The 19942-nt window shown below is 40.3% G+C and overlaps 1 protein-coding gene across 1 annotated transcript; it reads right to left on the reverse strand.

Annotated features, from left to right (window-relative positions):
* Positions 1-216: 216 nt before the first annotated feature.
* Positions 217-19337, reverse strand: LOC135110602 (gamma-tubulin complex component 5-like). The gene is made up of 20 exons (XM_064023091.1): positions 19069-19337; positions 12655-12940; positions 11340-11552; positions 10570-10764; positions 9752-10017; positions 9171-9339; positions 8474-8678; positions 8015-8147; positions 7346-7513; positions 6668-6772; positions 6171-6298; positions 5398-5665; positions 4385-4613; positions 3579-3893; positions 3346-3466; positions 2654-2884; positions 2371-2459; positions 1530-1689; positions 1110-1204; positions 217-394 (listed from the first exon to the last, which is right to left on the reverse strand). Exons 2-19 carry the CDS (start codon positions 12718-12720, stop codon positions 1149-1151), a joined length of 3117 nt encoding a protein of 1038 aa, XP_063879161.1. The 5' UTR covers positions 12721-12940; positions 19069-19337; the 3' UTR covers positions 217-394; positions 1110-1148.
* Between the last annotated feature and the right edge of the window lie 605 nt (positions 19338-19942).

Here is a 19942-nt window from a genome sequence, read left to right on the forward strand (position 1 = left end):
TTCACAGCCACAAAGAAACCAATTCTCATGGACTGTATAAGGAAGAAGCATAATTAGTTTCAACAAAAGTACACTCATTAGACATCAGTTTAGTTAATAAAAATTTACATTTCCTCATGAATGCACATCTCAAGTGTTCTCAGTGTGATCTCCCAAGCTTGCTTCTACAATTGTAACTGCAATCTACATAATATGTATATAAGAAAATGTCTGAGATACAAAATAATCACATTTATTTAGTACTTTGGATAGACAAAAATTTATTGTATTTAGCCCAGGCCTGACATGCAACAAGATCATTAACTCCAGTTTTAGAGGAGATAGTGGCTATCTCTTGGTGACACTGAGAATGCTTCATCCTACCAAGGACACGTCACCCACAGCCATCTCAAATCTGCCAAGGAAGAAATGTTCACTATAAATAAAATTTATAATTCATTACAGTATTGGTAAAGCAATATATAACATAAAGCCATGGGCATCATTGGGTTAGGGGGGTCAGGGTTACATGACCCCTCCACTTTTTTAAAGGGGGAGACAATGTATGAAATATTCCACCCCCCACTTTTCAGCTGGTATTATATACTAAAAGCTGGAATCTAAATTGACTGTGAGCTCATGGTCAGTTTGTCTTTTTCACCAAAATCATGTAGTAACACACATCACAGACGCTATTTATTATATGTTAATTTGTGCAGTTGGAAAGCCAAACTTATCAAAATTAAGTCATTAACAAAAATAGCATGGCATGAGTAACCTAGGAATACCCACGTGCTGCCATATACTCAATCTTCAATAGTGAGTGCATCAGAGAGCATTGGGGGGCAGCTTGAGCAAAATTAGGTGCCAATCAAAATCCTGCCTGTGCCACCAAAAGGTAATAGTCCAATAAGATCAGTATCTATGAATAAAGCCTAAAGGTATTATATAGGCTATACATGCAAAGGAAAAAAATAAATAAATAAAAAAAAAAATGAATTAATTAACTTTGTTGTAGTCAACATACAAGTATCTGCTATAATGTCCCCCCCTTTTGAAGACCAGGTGCTCCTGCATAAAGTAACTTATGCATTTTACAAATGTATGAATCTTTCTCTGCTGTAACTCACCTTGTTACTCTTCCTTCTCATGACCTGCTGAGTGGCTAACTACTGATGGGTGAGCAGAGGCACAGTGTCTACCAGTGTGCGTGTCAGTCCCTCCACTGTGGGAAAGATATATAAGTGATCATGCGATCTATTTAAACCCCAAATCTCTTGAACAGACTTCAGCATTAGACATTATTAGTCATCATTACTTGCATCATTAATTTTCCTTCAAAGTAAACTCATTATCTTATCTATGAAATGGTTAACAGCTATATAATTAGGAGAGAGAGAGAGAGAGAGAGAGAGAGAGAGAGAGAGAGAGAGAGAGAGAGAGAGAGAGAGAGAGAGAGAGAGAGAGAGAGAGAGAGAGAGAGAGAGAGAGAGAGAGAGAGAGAGAGAGAGAGAGAGAGAGAGAGTCTTGGGACTGATCACAACACTCACAATGAGGAGAAAAGCTGTGGGACACCAGCGTGGTGAGGAAGTTCACCAGGTAGCGATGCACCTGAGCATAGTGAGTTTCCAGATTGGTGATCTCCTCAACATTCACCCTACTCACATCTCCCAGCCACAGGTGACTGAGTTGCTGTGTGAGCCAGAACACCTGCAGACAATACTCATATTAGAAGAGTGGTAATATACAAGTTCTGAGTCTTTTAAACCTCTTCATACTACTTCCTACATCTTTTTTGCTGTATATGGGAAAGATACTGGAGTTGTGACAGGGTTAATTTTGCAATTCTAGAACTATATATGTTAAAAGTTTAGGCTTGTTTCTCATCGTCTCTCTTTGTGTGAGCATTTCTCAACTATCCTCTTTCCTATTATATTTACAAGGATGTCCATGAGTTACAACAGAGTTCTATTCCCATGCCCCATCTTAAGCTGATTTTTGGCATAGGTTGAAGCCAGCCTAAGTAACCACCTACAGTATGTTGCCCACTTATGCTAATGCTGTAGTACTGTAAATTCATAATATAGAACATAAAAACATAATTACTACATTTGTACCAGAAAACAAATGGAGGACATGTAGTAAATGAAAATTATTAAATAAACCAGTAAAAAAATAAAATAAATAAAAAACAGCAAAGGGGAGCATACAGGGACAAGCACTGCCAGTGTAGTAACCACAGAATAGTGGAAGTTGAGACCATTGTAAACTGAGGACTCCCTGAATTGAAAACTTCTAGAGGACTCAGGTGTTGCACAATGTGTGGGAAGGTTAACATATGAATATAACATAACAAAATGAATGTATATAAAGCTACAACACCTACATTACCTTGTTCAATACTACTTGTAAAGGAAGTATTTTTTCATCTCTGCCCATCAGACATTCAGAGGAAATTTTGTTGAGCAGCTTTTCGTGCTCTGCAAAAAAATTAAACAAATATGTAGGCAGTGATTTCCTACATATCAGATACTTGAGACACTTGAGAACAAGCAGAAGGAAGGAAATCAGAATAATGCAAAGGAGTAAATGGATGACTTCAAAATCTGACCACAATGCCAAATATACATTAAATTCCATAAAACAATTTCTTCATCTGGATGTGTGCCATCACCTGTAATAATAGTGTTGAGTGAAGGTGCTGCCAGGATGAGCTGCTCCACTGCCTGATAGAAAGGCAAGAAGGCAGTGTTGGCAAAGTGGTCGTGCAGCTCCCGGGAGAAGCAGAGCAGCCACTGGCGGAGCAGCTGTAGTCGGTGAAGGCGAGACTGCAGGGGCATCTGGGGGCCCTCTGTGCTACTCTCTTCAGCCTCATGACCCAGGATTAAATTCCAGCTGCTTAGTTCTGGGAAAACACCTACTGGTTAATCTTGATGACTGGCTATTGTGCAGGACAATAAAAACAAAACAACTGTTAGGGAAACAACAAACATGAAACAAGCATTCAACTACCTAAAATATCATATATATATATATATATATATATATATATATATATATATATATATATATATATATATATATATATATATATATACACACACACACACACACACATATATACATATATATATATATATATATATATATATATATATATATATATATATATATATATATATATATATATATATATATATGGCATGATTACTTTCTACAGCCATAACCTTAGGCATGAATAACAATATAGAGAAGCGTGTTTTTATCCTTCAACTTTCTGCCACTTTTGCTCACATGTTTCAGCTTTCACATACAACTATTGAAATTTAAGGCCAAGCATCTGAAAAATATGAGTGAGTAACATGCCTTTGAACTTGAGTCTTTCTAAGCCATTTGTAACTCTCTTGAGGCTCAGACTAAAGTTGAACAGCTTGTTGAATTTCTTCAAGACAGGTTCCGTTAGCAACAGATTGGCTGGCCATGGTGCCTGGCAGAGAGAAAACGTCTCAGTAACAGTTATGTAAGGTAGTATATATGTAACTGTTTTAATTTCATATATGTAACTGTTTTAATTTCATAGAAACAAAGCCTCTCCTAACCTGGTAACAGATCTGTAATTCAGGTACCCCAGCCCTCGTTAAAGACATCTTTGAAGAAGCACTCTTTTGGAAGTGTTTTGAGTCATGTATCTTTTGAGTCCTTTTGCCCAGCCTCTCATGTTCCTCAATCGGCAAGACTCTGTCACTCTTCACCAAGCTGGGCTGACTGCTATCTGAGGCTTGTTCTTCTGCGTTCCTCTGCAGCAGGAGGGAAACTGAGAAGAACTGGGCAAGATCAGGATAGAGGCGAGCAACACAGTACTGCAGGAGGAGAGTCAGGCTAATGCTGTCAATTCCCTCACCACCAGCGTCCATCTGTGAAGGAGGACTCTATTACTCATTTCAGTCCTAGTCAGGACAAATAAAGTCAGTCCCAAGTCATTTACTTTATCCCACTCACTGTGTTCTGAGTTGCTTTATCTTAAAATTCTTATCTACTGATACTCACTTTAACTGTTTTGCATCTTTCCATGGTTTTAAATCCTATAAGCTACTGGAAATTCCCTTGAAAACTAGATACTGATAGATTTTCAACAGATCACAGGACATAAAACTGAAGGGAAGTGATAAACACAGTGAAAGTGAGTGCAGCACCTTAATTAACTACTGACTGTGACTATAGTAGAGATATCCAGGTATTGCATGACAAAATGGCAGTTCTCTATTAGTAAATGATTGATGTGAATGCATGAGCAGATTGTTTAAGGGGAAAATTAGATAAAACCTCCCAAAATTCTTAGGAAAACAGAAACATGACTCTTTAACATTATTTTTTTTTCCAAACTTCCACTAAACTCTGCACTCACCTTGGAAAAGAGGTGTGAGTAAAATTCATGCATGACATCCCCAGCTTCCATGAGCAGTACAGAGCGCACGACCTGGCAGTGGATGGCAAGCTGGTGCTCCTCCAGAAGTACCCGGGTCAGCTTAGTACTCAGCTCCTCCTGCCGCCTCCGCACCAAGGGCTGGAGGGCAGAGGTGAGGAGGAACACCACTGACACACCAGTGGGGATGTCCCCGATCTCTTCAATCAGGCTGTTAAGAGGGGATGTGGTGTTGTAGCACCAAAATGCAGGCAAATCTCAAGTTATGAAAATTTGATTTACAATTTGCCTAGAAAATCTCCGGTATGACATTCATAAGGACAAGCTGTCAGGTTACCAGCCAAGCCAGCATGATCACCAAGGCCCAAGTGACCTGAACTGTCCTGTCACAATGGAACCAGGGCCCTGATTTAGTCATGGTGCATCAGATTTGTAAAAACCTCTCAAGCATCTTCAAGGAAAAAAAGAGTAAACTTATACTTTGCATAACTTGGAGACAGAAAAAAAAAATTCACTATAGCTTGGAAAAATATGAGTTTAATCTTTCAACTAAATTTAGAATTGTACGAATTACTGTTTTAAACTGATAAAAAATATACTTTTCCCTCTCATTCCCTCCAAAAAGTACAGCAGACTTCTATAGCTTGCAAATGAACAGGATGAAAGACTGAAGGTAATAAAAGGTTAACTCTTGCATTACTTAAGTTAACCAGGGGAGAGACATGCAGTTAGCAAGTTCAGAAGAAAAATAACCATGGAAATAACAATGAAAGAGAGCAAGAGATGCAACACTGACAGAGTATGACGAGACGAAAAGCTTTTAAATCTTCCCCAATTGTAGTTAGCTTAATGGAATGTAATTCAAATTAACCTTACAATAATATGCCTCAAAGCATGTAACATAAATCAACACATACGTGTGTGCACGCATGCACGCATGCGTGCATGCGTGCATGCACACACACACACACACACACACACACACACACAAACACCTGGCTATATGGTCCACATTAAGCTGAGTTTCCTTCACTGAGTTATCCTGTGGTGTCTCATTGAAGGCAGCCCACATCAGAGGATCCAGTCCGCCATATTCGGACGCCAGCACGGTGCTGTTCCTGGCAGCACTCTCCTTCACCTTTCCCTTGGTGCTGTCCTCCTGTCCCCTCTCACTGTCTTCTGGCAGCTCTCTTTCACTCTCTTTGGGGGGACTACACACTGTGCCTTTGATGTATCTGACAACCACCTCCTCCAGAGAACAATCTGTTCAGTAAGTACAAAGAAGGAAGTTTGTCACTTTAAGGGTTGTATGCTTACAAGTGAGTTCCTGACTGATGTTTCACTTACACTGAAGGGAAATTATACTGAAATATTGAATAGTATATATATATATATATATATATATATATATATATATATATATATATATATATATATATATATATATATATTAGTGTATATCATGACAAAATTAGATAATACTATGGACAAATGAATGCATGACTTTATTCCTGTACAGAGGAGACTGACTCCCTCTAGCAATCTCCTTTGCAAGGAGCTCTTTGGGTGACTAACATGACTTATCAGTGAATGTTAAAGAGGAAAATGTGAAGCATCCCTCATTATAAGGTGTCCTCAGGACAAGTTCCTGTTGAGAGAAAGAGAAAAGGAGAGAAAAAAAGAACTACACATTTTGATCTGAGTGCAGCTTTCAAAGTGGGAATGGGACACCTCGTGTGTTGTTTATGGCACTGGTGAGTCCACTCACCAGTGTGGCCCTTAAGGTGGCTCTGCAAGGCCACTGGTGGGGCACCCAAGGCAGCCAGAAGCTCCTGTGACTTGCCAACAGATGTCAGGATGGCCAGCAAGGGAGACAGAATCTTCATTATTGCCATTCTGTTGAGCAAAAATAAGTAATAAGTAATCATAGATTTGTTCCTGCTTCATACACAAACATCACAGCACATAAACAATAATCAGCCACCAGGTCAGTTTAAATGAGTGCATGTAGAGCTGTGATTGCCCCCTTACATTGTGAGACACATGGGAAATGTTCAGGGAGGTCACAGATGGGTCACAGAAAGGTTCACAGCACCCCCTGGCCCAGTGCTTGAGACCTCACTGTGAGTAATTATTTTAATAGGTGTCTACTATTTCCTCCTCTACATGAACCTAATTTTTTTTTAACAGTGGCTTCATCACACAAGCAAGCACTTTTCTCCACTCATGAAATCTTCTATACAAATTTTTGAAAAGGATACTTACACAGGATTTCTCGTGTCTCTGTTCTGATTCAGGTCATCATTCTCAAAGCTCAAAATGAAAGCTTTGTGCCAGAACCTTTCATCATAAACTGTCACTGACTCATCTCTGTTGGACCAAGGGAAGAATGTTCATGAGATCTGAGAACTACACATATCTAGACAAATCATAAGAGTAAAAATGTGAAAATAAAGAGAATTCCATATCCTTTCAAAAAACAAAATTTATGAAGACTGTAAACTTTAACACTGAATGTCTGAAACAGTGAAAAAAATTATTAAGAACCTAGCAGTGACAAGATGAAGACTTGCAGATCCTCACATAACAAACACTACTGATTGAGAAAGGGTTGGTTCTGGCACATTTTGGGCCTTTTGCCAGATTACATTTTAAAGCCCTATAATGTATCCTAATCTGCATTTTCCAGGGGATCAATGGCTTTAATCAAATTCCTGTGTGCTTGAAATCATAATTAACCTAACTTTAACATAACTTTAAATATATATAGGCTATGAGATCCAGTTATAGCATAAACATTGTACAAACTATTTTTCACATGTACTTTTCACTTTCAATACAAAAAATAAAGGAAGAAGAAACCTTTAACATATTGGTAATTTCTTTTTTGAACTTTAAATGGATAAAAAAATAAAACACCAAAAACAAAACCACAAGCTTTACCTGTGAACAATGAACTCCTGGGCATGGTCAAGGAGAGAGCCATGCATCAGCCAGGAGTGCATGATGGACAGGTAAGAGCGCAAGGTATGCAGCAGCAGCCTCAGCAGTACACCCCGCACTCCTGCTTCGCCTGCTCCCTCCACACTCTCACACAGACTTCCCAGCAACCTGTCAGTACAGATTAGGGTGTAAAAGATCTTTAAGTGGTATGCAGGATATAACAAGAATGACACTAGCAAAATTCTAACATTCAGTAATTGGGATAGAATATGAAATAATGTGTTCAAGCCCAAAAAGATTAGATACAAATAAGAGATAGGAAGGAAATGGTTCTCAAATAGAGTGGTAGATGAATGGAATGATTCAGTAATCAGGTTGTTAGTGCTGAGTCATTTGGGTGCTTTAAAGGATTAGACAAATTTATGGATGGGGATAGGTAGGTATGTTTCATACAAGGACTGCCATGTGTATGTCTGATGGCTTCTTGCAGCTTCCCTTACTTTCTTATATTCTTCAGATCACCACAAGATGGACCACACAACCACCTAAATCCTATGTTTTACAGTTCTTCATATGGTAATCATCTACAAACTGCGAGTCACATTCCTACAGCACAATACAGTGGATAAATTCAACCTGGCCTTCCATTTCACAGCTTCTGTCCCTTACCTCATGGCCACAGTCCTGGGACTGGCCTCAGGTGGCAGAGCAAAGGCCTTCATGTGGACACCAAACAGGACAGCTAGAGTGCGTAGCCAAGGGAGCAGCTCCCCCTCCAGCCAAAGCAGGGTGTGTGTACTTTCTGCAAAAAAACAGAACTTTTCTTTTTAGTAACATAAGAACACAAAATTAATAAAATAGTTTTCCATATTTCAACCTTTGCTACCTTGAACATTTCTCTTGAGTGTCCAATCATTCCATTACAGGTAAAATTTGGTTTATGAATTTAGTTCACAATTTCCAATCAATGAAAAAAGCAATGTATCTTAATTTACATGCATAAACAGAAATTAATCAAAATAATTAATTTCTTAGAGCCTGGTGGGACACTGACAGAAACCTCATTAATACTGAATGTCATGAATCCCTTACATAATCAGTGTGATGCTCAACACTAGGCACACTCACCCTGGTCTTTGATGGCATCCTCCAAGCCCTTCAGGTGGTGGTGGAAGGCCTGTCTCCAGTGCCACAGCCCAGAGGCATAGGCCAGCACAGTGAAGGGGGTTGGGGGCTCCAAGCGTGGGGTTTTATGGTTGTGCATGAAGGCATCAAGCACATGCAGGTGCATCAGAGGCTCACAAACATACTCCAGCATGCTTCTAGATGCTGCCTGCCAAATGGGAATGGAGAAAATAAAAGACGTAAAGGAACTTTGTTTTTCCAACTAGCCCTTCACAGCACATGAAATGTGACATCCAAGCAAAGGGAGGAAACAAAAAAAAAATCTATTCAAACTAAATATAATTAAGGAACAGAGCCAAGTTTCCATTCAGGGGAACTGGAGAAAACACAATGCCTGTCAAGACACACCAATCCAACACTCAGAATTTTTTTTCGTCAGGATACTAAAGGACTAGAGATTCATCCTAAAATAATAACATCAGTGAGTGATGCTATATTCATTAATACAGGCACTATTCCATAACAAGCCTCTTATTGAATTTTCATGTAGATATACTTTATATGCAGGTAGATTATTTTATATTGCATATATCCCATGATCCGCAAAAATTTTCGACTTTATATTATGAGAACTAATTCAATAAAGTACTTATGTAAATTGTGCCAAGTAATCCCAAGCAACAGATGGTGCAAGACTTACAGGAGTGAGGCTGGACAGGGTGATGCCTCTCCTCACACTGAACTGCCCCTTCTGGTTGGTGACGAACACATGTGACGACACAGGACACATGAGGCTCCATACCACCTCCCTCATCACTGCCCACTCACTCAGCTGCTGGCACTGCCTGTGGATACCACTGCCACCTTCACTGCAGAACATCCACAGGAATTACTTCACCTTTACCATCCAGTTATGTGTACATTTCAATTAAACAAAGTCAGAACAGCCACTTGATACCAAGAGTCATATATATATATATATATATATATATATATATATATATATATATATATATATATATATATATATATATATATATATATATATATATATATATATATATATATATATTATTGTTATTCATGTAACTAGTATTGATAATATATATTTATCTATCTACTCACACTTGTTTCTAAGACATCCCACAAAGGAATAATCATGTCAGAAGAATCTTTTAATTTCATCTAGGCATGTTATACTCCACTCATTCTTCTTCTGACTATGGCCATCATTCCCACAATATCAACTTGTACCACAGTTGTTCTTACTTCCATACTCACCAAAGCTTGGCAATATTGGCCATGGGGTGGTCAGAGGCAGGCAGTTCCTGTGGTTGTTTCGGTCCCCAGTACTGCAGGTGGGTCTTAGCTGACAACCATGACTTGGCACGATGCAGCTGCTCCAGAGTTTTGAGGCCCGGCAGTGGAGGCTTTGCAGTGAGAGGATCCTCAGGAAGGGAAGGTGGAGTGGAGCTGTGTGTGTATAGCTGCTCTCCAGGGGGATCCTTGCCAGCACAGCCCTCACAGTCATCATCATCTGACCAATCCTTCAAAAGTTGTCCCAAGTTAAACATGCTGTACATTACTGTTGTCACATTGTGCTACGTATGGTATAAATTTACACACAGAAATAGAAGATATTTAGTTATTCCAATAAATCTTACTTGGCTGTGCATGTATGTAGTCAAAGAGACAATCATACTACTTACAAACAACACTAAAACAAGAATAATATAGTGTCAGAGTGGTGTGAAATATAAGGGAGGCTGGCCGCTGGACCAGAGGACACACCATAATGTGCTCCATCTCCATAGAGGCAAAAATGAGATAAGATGAGTGTTATTGTACCTTTATCCCTTAGTTTTAGATAATTTCAGATTTATTTCTGCAACAAAAAGAATTGACTGGGGGGTTGGGATTGAGGTGAAAAAGAGCCCCAAATAGCACAGGGTTGTATGGGCTAATTACTATTCACTGTGGTCTCCCTTATAATAAAAATGTCTTTGTATCTGCTATATCTAAAATGTGCCATATGGGTTGTGGTGTCCAGAAGCCATGGGTTTCATGCTCCTGTGACCACACAAAGTCACAATGCTTACAGAGAGGGGCTCCTCAGGCCCAAGCACATAGTCTGGGTCATCCTCCCTTAGGTAGGCTGCCCAGTCCAGCTCCTCCTGTCTGCCCTCATCTAGCGGTGTCTGTGGCAGCTGTACCTCCCCCTCCTCTAGAGGCACCTGGGTGGGGCTGTTGCTCAGGTGCAGCAGCAGAGACAGCAGGGACCACTCAAGGTCTGTCTGTGATAATGTAACACAGTCACTTTTCTTTCATGCAGGTGATATTTAACTCATGACATCCATATGAAATTTAGTTGATTTCAACAATATAAATGGGCTGATTAAGAAATTTCTGAAATCATAATACTGTATAATGCCTTGTCTATTATAATATTTTCTTTATTCATATATATTCTTATTCAGAAAGAGAAAGGGTATTAGAAAACAAAGAAAGGAAAAGATGGTGGGAAAAGGTGAAAGAAGAAGGGATAAGAATTGGTAATTCTTCTGAAAACAGTACAATATTATGTTATTAAAAAAATAAATAAAAAAATATATATATGTATATATATATATATATATATATATATATATATATATATATATATATATATATATATATATATATATATATATATATATATATATATATATATATATATATATATATATATATATATATATATATATATATATATAATTAATAAATTTAATTAATTAATTAATTAATTAATTAAATTAATAAAGAGAATGAATTACTGAACATGTAATATCTTTGTTATATTCTGATTCTTGCACACAATATTATGTCATACCTCATGATGGTCCTTAAAGATTGGAGAGGCCAGAAACTTGTGCGTGAGATCCTTGAGGCGAGCAGCGCGCTGGTGCTGGCCATGGACGGTAAACTTGAGAGCTAGGCCATCGATGGAGCGTCGCACAGCATGACTGTTCACTGCCAGGCAGTGGTGGTACAGCAGGTTGGACAACACAAACTGCTCACTCCGAATGAAGTTTTCTTCATCCTCCTGTCAGATGTGTCATAAAAAATAAGTCAGAGCTCCAGGGATTAATTCACAGAATAATATAACTGGTATAATTGTTACAAGAATAGTTTTATCTGGTAGAACACAGTTCAAGAGACAGAAATGGTATTAACCAACACCTGATGGAAATCAATAATAGCACTGGTATTTGTTTTTTTAAGCAAGGCAGTTAGCTTGATTTGTATGGTGAAAGGGGGTGAAAACCACTGGTTAGGTTAGGTTAGGTTACTGTTCTTAAGGGGGTATCCAGAGGGAGGGCAAAAAGCCCCTCCTCACCCCTAGTTAGGTTAGTGTCCTTAAGGGGGATCCATGGAACCCCCCATTAATGTTAGGTCAGGTTAGGTTAGGTAAAGTTAGATTAGGCTAGAAAGTTCCCCTGTCTTCAAAATATGGTATCTCATCCTTAGACTTTTCTCGTGAATGTCCAAATTGGCTAATTGAGACTCCCCAACTCTTTAACCCTACTTTTCCATCAGGTCCCCATGTTTATTGGAGATTGAGAATGGGAAAATTGCAATCTTACCAGTTAAGATAGTGTAGTGGGGGATAGGAGGTAGAGACCCCTTAATAACCAAAGCCAGTGACTTCAAAAAGTTAGGATTGCATAGTGGGGGTATGGGGGGGGTGGTAGATACTCCCTGTTTATTAATTATGTTTTAGAGATTTTTCAAACTGGTATTTTCTCCTCTTCTTGGAGGTTTCCCAAATTTGGCCTATTTTTGCCTCCCTCACCATATAGCCTCTCTTTCCCACCAACAGATCTCCAAACTTGCCAAACTCTGGTGAGGGGTGGCAATAGAATACATAAGAAGCCGCTATTGATAAGATTTACTCTTCATGGAGTACATCAATTTAAAAAAAAAAAATTCTTGTCCAGAAGCAAATGGACACTGGAAATTAGTAAGTTGAGGTTATTTCCATAATACCAGAAATAAAAAGTGGTCATAACCGTTTGTCACCTTATATGACACCCATGATTTGCCAAATAACGTAACCTAACCTGGATTAGCATAACAGGATTTTACCAACTGACCTAAACTAGCCTTGATTAAAACTATTCTACAATGACATAAGTTTAAATCACCTTAAAGCCCAGCAGATGAGTGATTAGCTGTTTGGTCAAGGCGTCAAATTTTCCGCTGTTCGTCATCTTCCCCAACCCTTGTCTTCATCCCTTGTGCTGCCTTACTCCCCTACCACATCAATCCGAAGGTCAACACACGGTACCTCCCGTACAGTACACCACACACAGGGGCAGTAGAAGGGAAATACATAGGGGCACGGACACTCTGACTGACATCTTGATCTTGATCTTGATGGTACAGGTGGCACAGGATCACTCCTGAGCCAGGCCTTTGGATCGGCAACTCCTGTAGAAGGGGAAAAAAAGAGAAACGAACAGCATCCTCTATCCTAATTGTTCATACACCTGGCACGCCACATTCTCTCCAGAAACTCTTTCACCGCCTCAATCATCCTTTCATTCGCCTCTCTACACAGTCCCAGCAACACCATCCATTCCTTTCCTGTCTTCTCCACTCTTTCATTCCTATCATGCCCTAACTCAGTCAGTATCACTTGCATCATCTCATTCCTGTCTCTGGCATACTTCACACACTCCAGCACCACATGTTCCACCGTCTCATCCTCTCCCATGTCACACATCTGGCACACTTTGCTGCGGGACTCAGACCACCTGTAACTCCTTGCATTCACATCCATACACACACTGTGCCCTCGCTTTGAAGAGATCACCGCCCAGGCTTCCATCATACCACCTTTCATACCTCGGGGCCTCTTTCTCCTTGTACCATTCCAGGGTCTTCTTTCTTTCCATTTCATTCTTCCATTCATTCAGTCCCACACATTTCACTTCTTTGTCTATCTCATTCTTCCATTTTCTCACATCCCATTCGGCTCCCACTCTGCCTCCTCTTGTTACCACCCATTCACGCTCATTTTGATTCCTGCCAGCCATTCTTATCGCCCACACAACTTGCAATCCATTCCTGTCTGTCATTCTCATGCATCTCTTCCTCCATTTGCTTCCACTTTCATTCCACAGGTACACCTTCCTTGCTATTCTTGCATCATCCATTCTCTCAAGCCTAATCTTGTACCTAAGTGTGGCTTTTGTGAGTCTTTCTCTGAAGGTGCTCCTTCCCATGTCACCTCTCAAGGCTTCAACTGCTGTGCACCTCGGTGCACTCAGTGCCATCCTTGCTACTCTATTCTGGCCCACTTCTAACTTATCAATTTCACTTTCATTCCATGCAATCACATCCATACCATACATTATACATGGCACAGCCACACTCTTCCACACTTCTCTCAACACATCATACTTACTTGCTCTCATCCTTGTCGCGCTTCCCAATCGACCTACCCACTGGTTTACCATACTTATCTTTTCATTCTTTGCCTCTGCACACCCACTAGGACTCATCCACATCCCTAAGTACTTGTATTCTTGCACCTGTCTCAACTCATTCTCTCCAAGTCTCTATACCACATTACTTTCATCCTCTGACCTATTCACAATCATTACTTTGCTTTTCTCACTGCTAAACCTTACTCCAAAGTCTTTACCATAGCCATCCACTACATCCAACAAACTTTGAAGCTCATCTGCCGATTCACTCATAACAACTACATCATCTGCATAAAGGAGCACACATACTTTATCATTCCCCACACTTACCCCTACATTCATTCTTCTCATCCTGGCTGCTAGCTCCTCGGTATACAGGCTAAAAAGGGTTGGTGACAATATACAGCCCTGCCTAACTCCTCTCTCACTCTTCATCCAGTCTGTTTCTATGTCTCCTAGCCCGTATCTAGCTCTTGTGTCCACCTACATACTTTGCACTATGTTAACTATCTTTGCACTCAATCCAATCTTTTCTAAGACTCTACCTAACATTTCTCTGTTCACTCTATCATAAGCTTTCTCTATACCCAAAAAAAACCTAGGTACAATTTACCCCCATCCTTCTTTTTCTTCTCAATCATTTCATTCACCACAAACATATTGTCCTCAGCCCTCCTGTCCCTACGAAAACCATTCTGTTCTTCACCCAGCACTGCAGCTCTCTCAATCCATTTACACAGTCTCTCATTCAACACAGCACTGAAAACTTTACCTATTGTATTCACTAATGCAATTGGCCTGTAGTTGTTCAGCTCATTCCTACTCTTAAATCCTCCCTTATGCAACAGACACACTCGGCTCTCATTCCACTTTCTTGGCACTCTCTCTTCATCCCACACTCGGTTGAATAACTCAGTCATTCTGTCTATCACTACCTCCCCACCATTCTTGTAGAACTCATAGGGTATATCATCTGGACCTGCTGCCTTGCCATTCTTCTGCCATTCTTCTCACACAACTTTCCACTTCATCCCTACTGATTCTTTCATCCAGTTCATCTGCATTCTTCCTTTCCAGTGTTACACATCCTTCTCTCACACTAAACATCTCACCTACCCCACCTACTTCTTCCCAGAACCCTTTGATTGCCTCCCTGATTCTGTCCTTCTCTGTTATAACTACACCCTCCACTTTTAGACTCTCCATACCAACACTGCCTGACATATTCTCACCTCTCATGAACTTGTACCATTCACGGCCACCTTCCATACCTTTCTCCCTTAAAGATTGAATCACTCTCCTTTCACTCTTCACTTAAACATTCATTATCATTCGTCTTGTCAACCGCTGCTGCTTCACATACACTGCCCATGCATTCTGATACTCATTCTCTGCCTCATCGCTTTCATGCCTCTTTTTCCTCAGCCTTCTACACTGTCTACTCATTCTCTTTTGCTCCTTCCTAGCTGCTCTGATTTCATCATTCCACCATGGTTTACATACATTCTTTCTTCTACCTACTCTCACAAACCCTATCTGGTTCTCAGCAGCACCCCTCACATCCTCAACCAGTTTCTCATTCAGATGCTCCACGTCATGCACACTTTCGTCGTCCCAGCTTCTCTCACTCAGATCAACCTGAAAGTTCTCCCACCCTACATCTCTCAATCTCCACTTCTTTTTCTTACTTGCCACTTTCACTTCATTCCCACCCTGCATCAAGCACTCCACAACCAGCATGTTGTGATCGGACACAATATCAACCAAACCATCCTCATCTATCCACATGTACGACACAATTTCACGCATTCTTCCATTCACCAACATGTAGTCAATTGCCAATTCCTGTTCTCTTGCACTCCAAGTCACACGCCCCTCAGCCAAAGTAACATTCAGATTTTCCAGCTCCAGTTCATCAACAAACTCTCCAAGCATTTCACCATTCCTGTTCACCTGTTCCCCCAGTATTCCCACATGTGCATTCATGTCACCCATAATTAGCACTCTCTCCTCTCCATGCTCTCTCACAACTTTCTTAAGTATGTCATACTTCCTCCTATTTTCCCTCTCTGCTCTTTCACCCATGACAGTCATGTACACTACCACCAGTACCACCTTCTCTGGTCTGCCATGACCATCCATGCATTCCATTCTTACTGCAAGCACATCCTCACTACTTGTACACTCCCCCACATCAATCTCCTCTACTTTCAGTCCTTTTTCTTTCTTGTAGAGTAGGGCTACGCCTCCTCCCAGTGTTTCCTTCCTTTACTGTGTCTTCAGCACCTGCCTCTACTAAGTTGTTGCCTCCTCCTTGGACAACTAGCAGGCTTCTCTCTTCCATTTCTTGCACTTCTTCCTTGACTTTCCTCTTGACGTCTTGGATCTTAGCACCTCCCATGCTGGTGCACTCAATTTCCTTTCTCACAAAGTCGGGAGTCTTCCTTACCATGCTGTCTCCAATGACACGTACTGGGGCTTTCTTGATTCCCATTCTCTTCTTCCTTGGGCGTCTGTCTGTTCTGGCCACTTCCACCACTTCTTGCTGGTCTTTTCTCTCTTCAGTCTTTGTCGTCTGTGCTTCTGCCTCTTTCATCAGGTTTTCTGTCTGGGTGCTCTGCTCCACTCTCTCTTCTTTTTCTTCATCCTAGTTCCTCCATTCATTGAGGTTCTTGCTCAGGCATTCCCTGCAGAGGAACACCAGAAGCTTGAACCCCAGCGCCTTCATGTTGGCCTCCCTCATGCCCACACAGGCTACATGGAACCAGGCCATGCATCTCTCGCATGCTACAGCCCTTTGCCTGTTCGCCACACTCTCCTCGCATGAACCACATACGCTCATCACCATTTTCAGGGTATTTCAGCACACAGGCAAGAGAAAATGAACCACAAAACTCAGAGAAAACTCAGAGAGCAAGGCAAAGCCACTTGTACACACCGCCACCAAAGCACTCTCCCAAAACCCAACACCCAAAACACGTTCTAATCATCCAAAACACTCAAAACACCCTACATCACCACAAAATACCCAAAAAGACTCACCCAAACACACACAAATCATGCTAAGAACATTAAAAAAAACACTGAAAACACCCTGATATACCCACAAAACTCATCCAACACAACCAAAACACGTTGAAAGCATCCAATACACATCCAAAACACCCTACAATACCCATAAAACTCACCCAAACACGCTCAAAACACCTAAAACACACTCAAAACACTCCCAAATTACCCACAAAACTCACCCACTCAAAACATCCAAAGCACACTCAAAACACCCTAAAACTCATTCAAACACACCAAAAAAAAAAATCACAACACCATAGAATACGCCCAAAACGCACCCAACACACACCACACATACTCAAATACACCCAAAACACTTAAAACACCCAAAATAAACCCCCCAAAAAAAATCAATAAAATCTCAACATACCCCCAAATACACCCAAAACACACCAAAATACTCCACAATATACTCAAAACACCCCACAAGACTAAAAATATGTAAAATACAGCTAAAAAAATATCCTAAGCCACACTTAAAACACCCTAAATTCACCCAAAACACAGATAACAGCAAGCACACATTCTAAACACACCTAAACACCACCAAAATACACTTAAAACACCTCATAGCACTCCTAAATACACCCAAAACACACTTAAAACACCCAAAACACATTATAACATCCAAAACACAAAAAAATATTACACAGAAAGGCAGGGCAGGAAGGGAAAGTAAGTCTTCTTCCTATTTACCTGTTATGCCTCCTCTTCCATTTCTCCTTACTTTTCCTCCTCCTCCTCCATTTCTCTATTTTTCTCCTACTACTACAACTACCTACATACCTGAGTTTGGAAACAGCTGGAAACACCCAGAAAACATTAGAAATTACGGTAAATAGTAAATATTGAGGAGACACAGGAGCAGACGGAGCACCAAGCCCCCCACCCACAAGTCCCTGATGACGTCACAACCCACCTGCCGCCGCCCCGCTGCCATACGTACGTAACGTATTTCATTTTAAAATTGACCCCTAGAAAAAATGAAGCTAGGCTTGAATGCATTATATATTCTAACTTGACAATTACTTTAATTAATATTCACAATATAAAAACATCTCTAGCTTGAGCAGTTATAAAGAAATATTATATGAAATATGGAAAAAGTGTTGTAACTTTTGACACCATAAAAAACATTGAAAACTCCATTCATCTCACTTTACTCTGGTAAAAAAACACTTAAAAAAATCTAAACTATTTTTTCAAACAATGCAAACTCACTTACAAACTAAAACAAAGAAATAAGGAAACTAAAAAATGACAAAATTACCACTTTTAACGGGACCGTAAGCCTATTCAAAGTCCACATACTTAACTCAACAGGGACGCAAAACACTTCAAATATCATAAACGATTTTTTAAAGCAATAAAATCTTCATTAAACCCTCAAATAAAAAAGCCGACACTCGTGTTGGGTAAATATCACCGTATAAACCGCCCTTTATTTACGCAAAAAACAACAGCAAATTCAGCACATTTACTTAACTGAAGCAAGAAAAACACTTCAAAAGCAACAAAATAGTTTTAGAATCCATAAAATCTTACTATACAAGTCAAATAAAGTCATTCCGAAAAATGAAAAAAAATATTGGAACCCACAAGCTGGAACAGGCAGCAAGCCATCATGGCGGCCCTCGGCAGCGACCTCAGCCGGGGAGCCAGCCGCCTTATTACCTTAATTATTTCTTCATGACAACAAAACCAGGCAATGACGGATACATCTGACCAGCGGATATGAAGGCTAGGCATGTGGCTCCATCTTGTGACATGTTAGGCTTATAATAAGTGAGAGACGAAGCAAATAATGACTGAAAATACTGACGCCCCACCTGTATCTCAGCTGACAGCTTGTTTACATATTGACGAACTTTTAGTATTTCCATAAATCTCCAACTATTTTCACTCAGATGTAAACAAAACCTAAAAATAAATCAATAACCTCAAAAAAAATACCTAAAAAACGAATAATAAAACCTAAATAAACGAGAAGACACTACAGGGAGGAGAGAGTTGCAGTAAGGCTGACCGAGGGGATGCTGGCACCACTGGACTCACCTTGCGTACTCGTGCCTCTCTGATGCTGCTTGGCGGTGCTCGATGCAGGGAGAAGGTGCCGGGAATATGGAAACACTGGTTAATAGAGTGTGTAGGACAAGACTGACTAGTGCTGACCAAAACACTGTAGCCAGCTAGCCGCAAGCCAACCAGCCACCCAGACACATGTTTTTACTGCTTTATAGAGTGTGTGGGACAAGTCTGACTAGTGCTGACCAAAACACTGTAGCCAGCCAGCCGCAAGCCAACCAGCCACCCAGCGCCACCTGTGACTGCTTCAACCACACTCACAAACACACACTAACACACACAAAAGTTGACATGTTATTAAATAATACGTAAAATAATATAAATATACTTATTTCCTCACTTCATTTTCCCCATTCCACACCCGCTACATGATTATGAATGAAAACTTCACTCACTGCGGCACCGTGTCACAGCCGCAAAAACGAACGAGGGCAGTACAGGCTCAACTAAAATGCTTCTCTCTCTCTCTCTCTCTCTCTCTCTCTCTCTCCACGACTGTTTCTCAAAGCCGCAAAGCCACAAACCAAGGATGTTTTCCAGTTAATAATGTAGAAATGTTGTAGATCTGTCACTAGAACTGTAAAAACACCCTTAAAAAAACTGTTACTTCAATTACAGCCTTTTAAATGCGTATTTCTCCTATTAGTAATGTAGATATGATATTAATGTCACTAGAACTGTAAAAAACACCCTTGAAAACCTCTACAACTACTGTGTGTGTGTGTTTGAGAGAGAGAGAGAGAGAGAGAGAGAGAGAGAGAGAGAGAGAGAGAGAGAGAGAGATCTTGTAGGGAATAGTAGTAGCAGTAGTAGTAGTAGCAGCAGCAGTAGTAGTAGTAGTAGT

The sequence above is a fragment of the Scylla paramamosain genome, chromosome 20 (assembly GCF_035594125.1).
Source record: "Scylla paramamosain isolate STU-SP2022 chromosome 20, ASM3559412v1, whole genome shotgun sequence".
Lineage (NCBI taxonomy): Eukaryota > Metazoa > Arthropoda > Malacostraca > Decapoda > Portunidae > Scylla > Scylla paramamosain.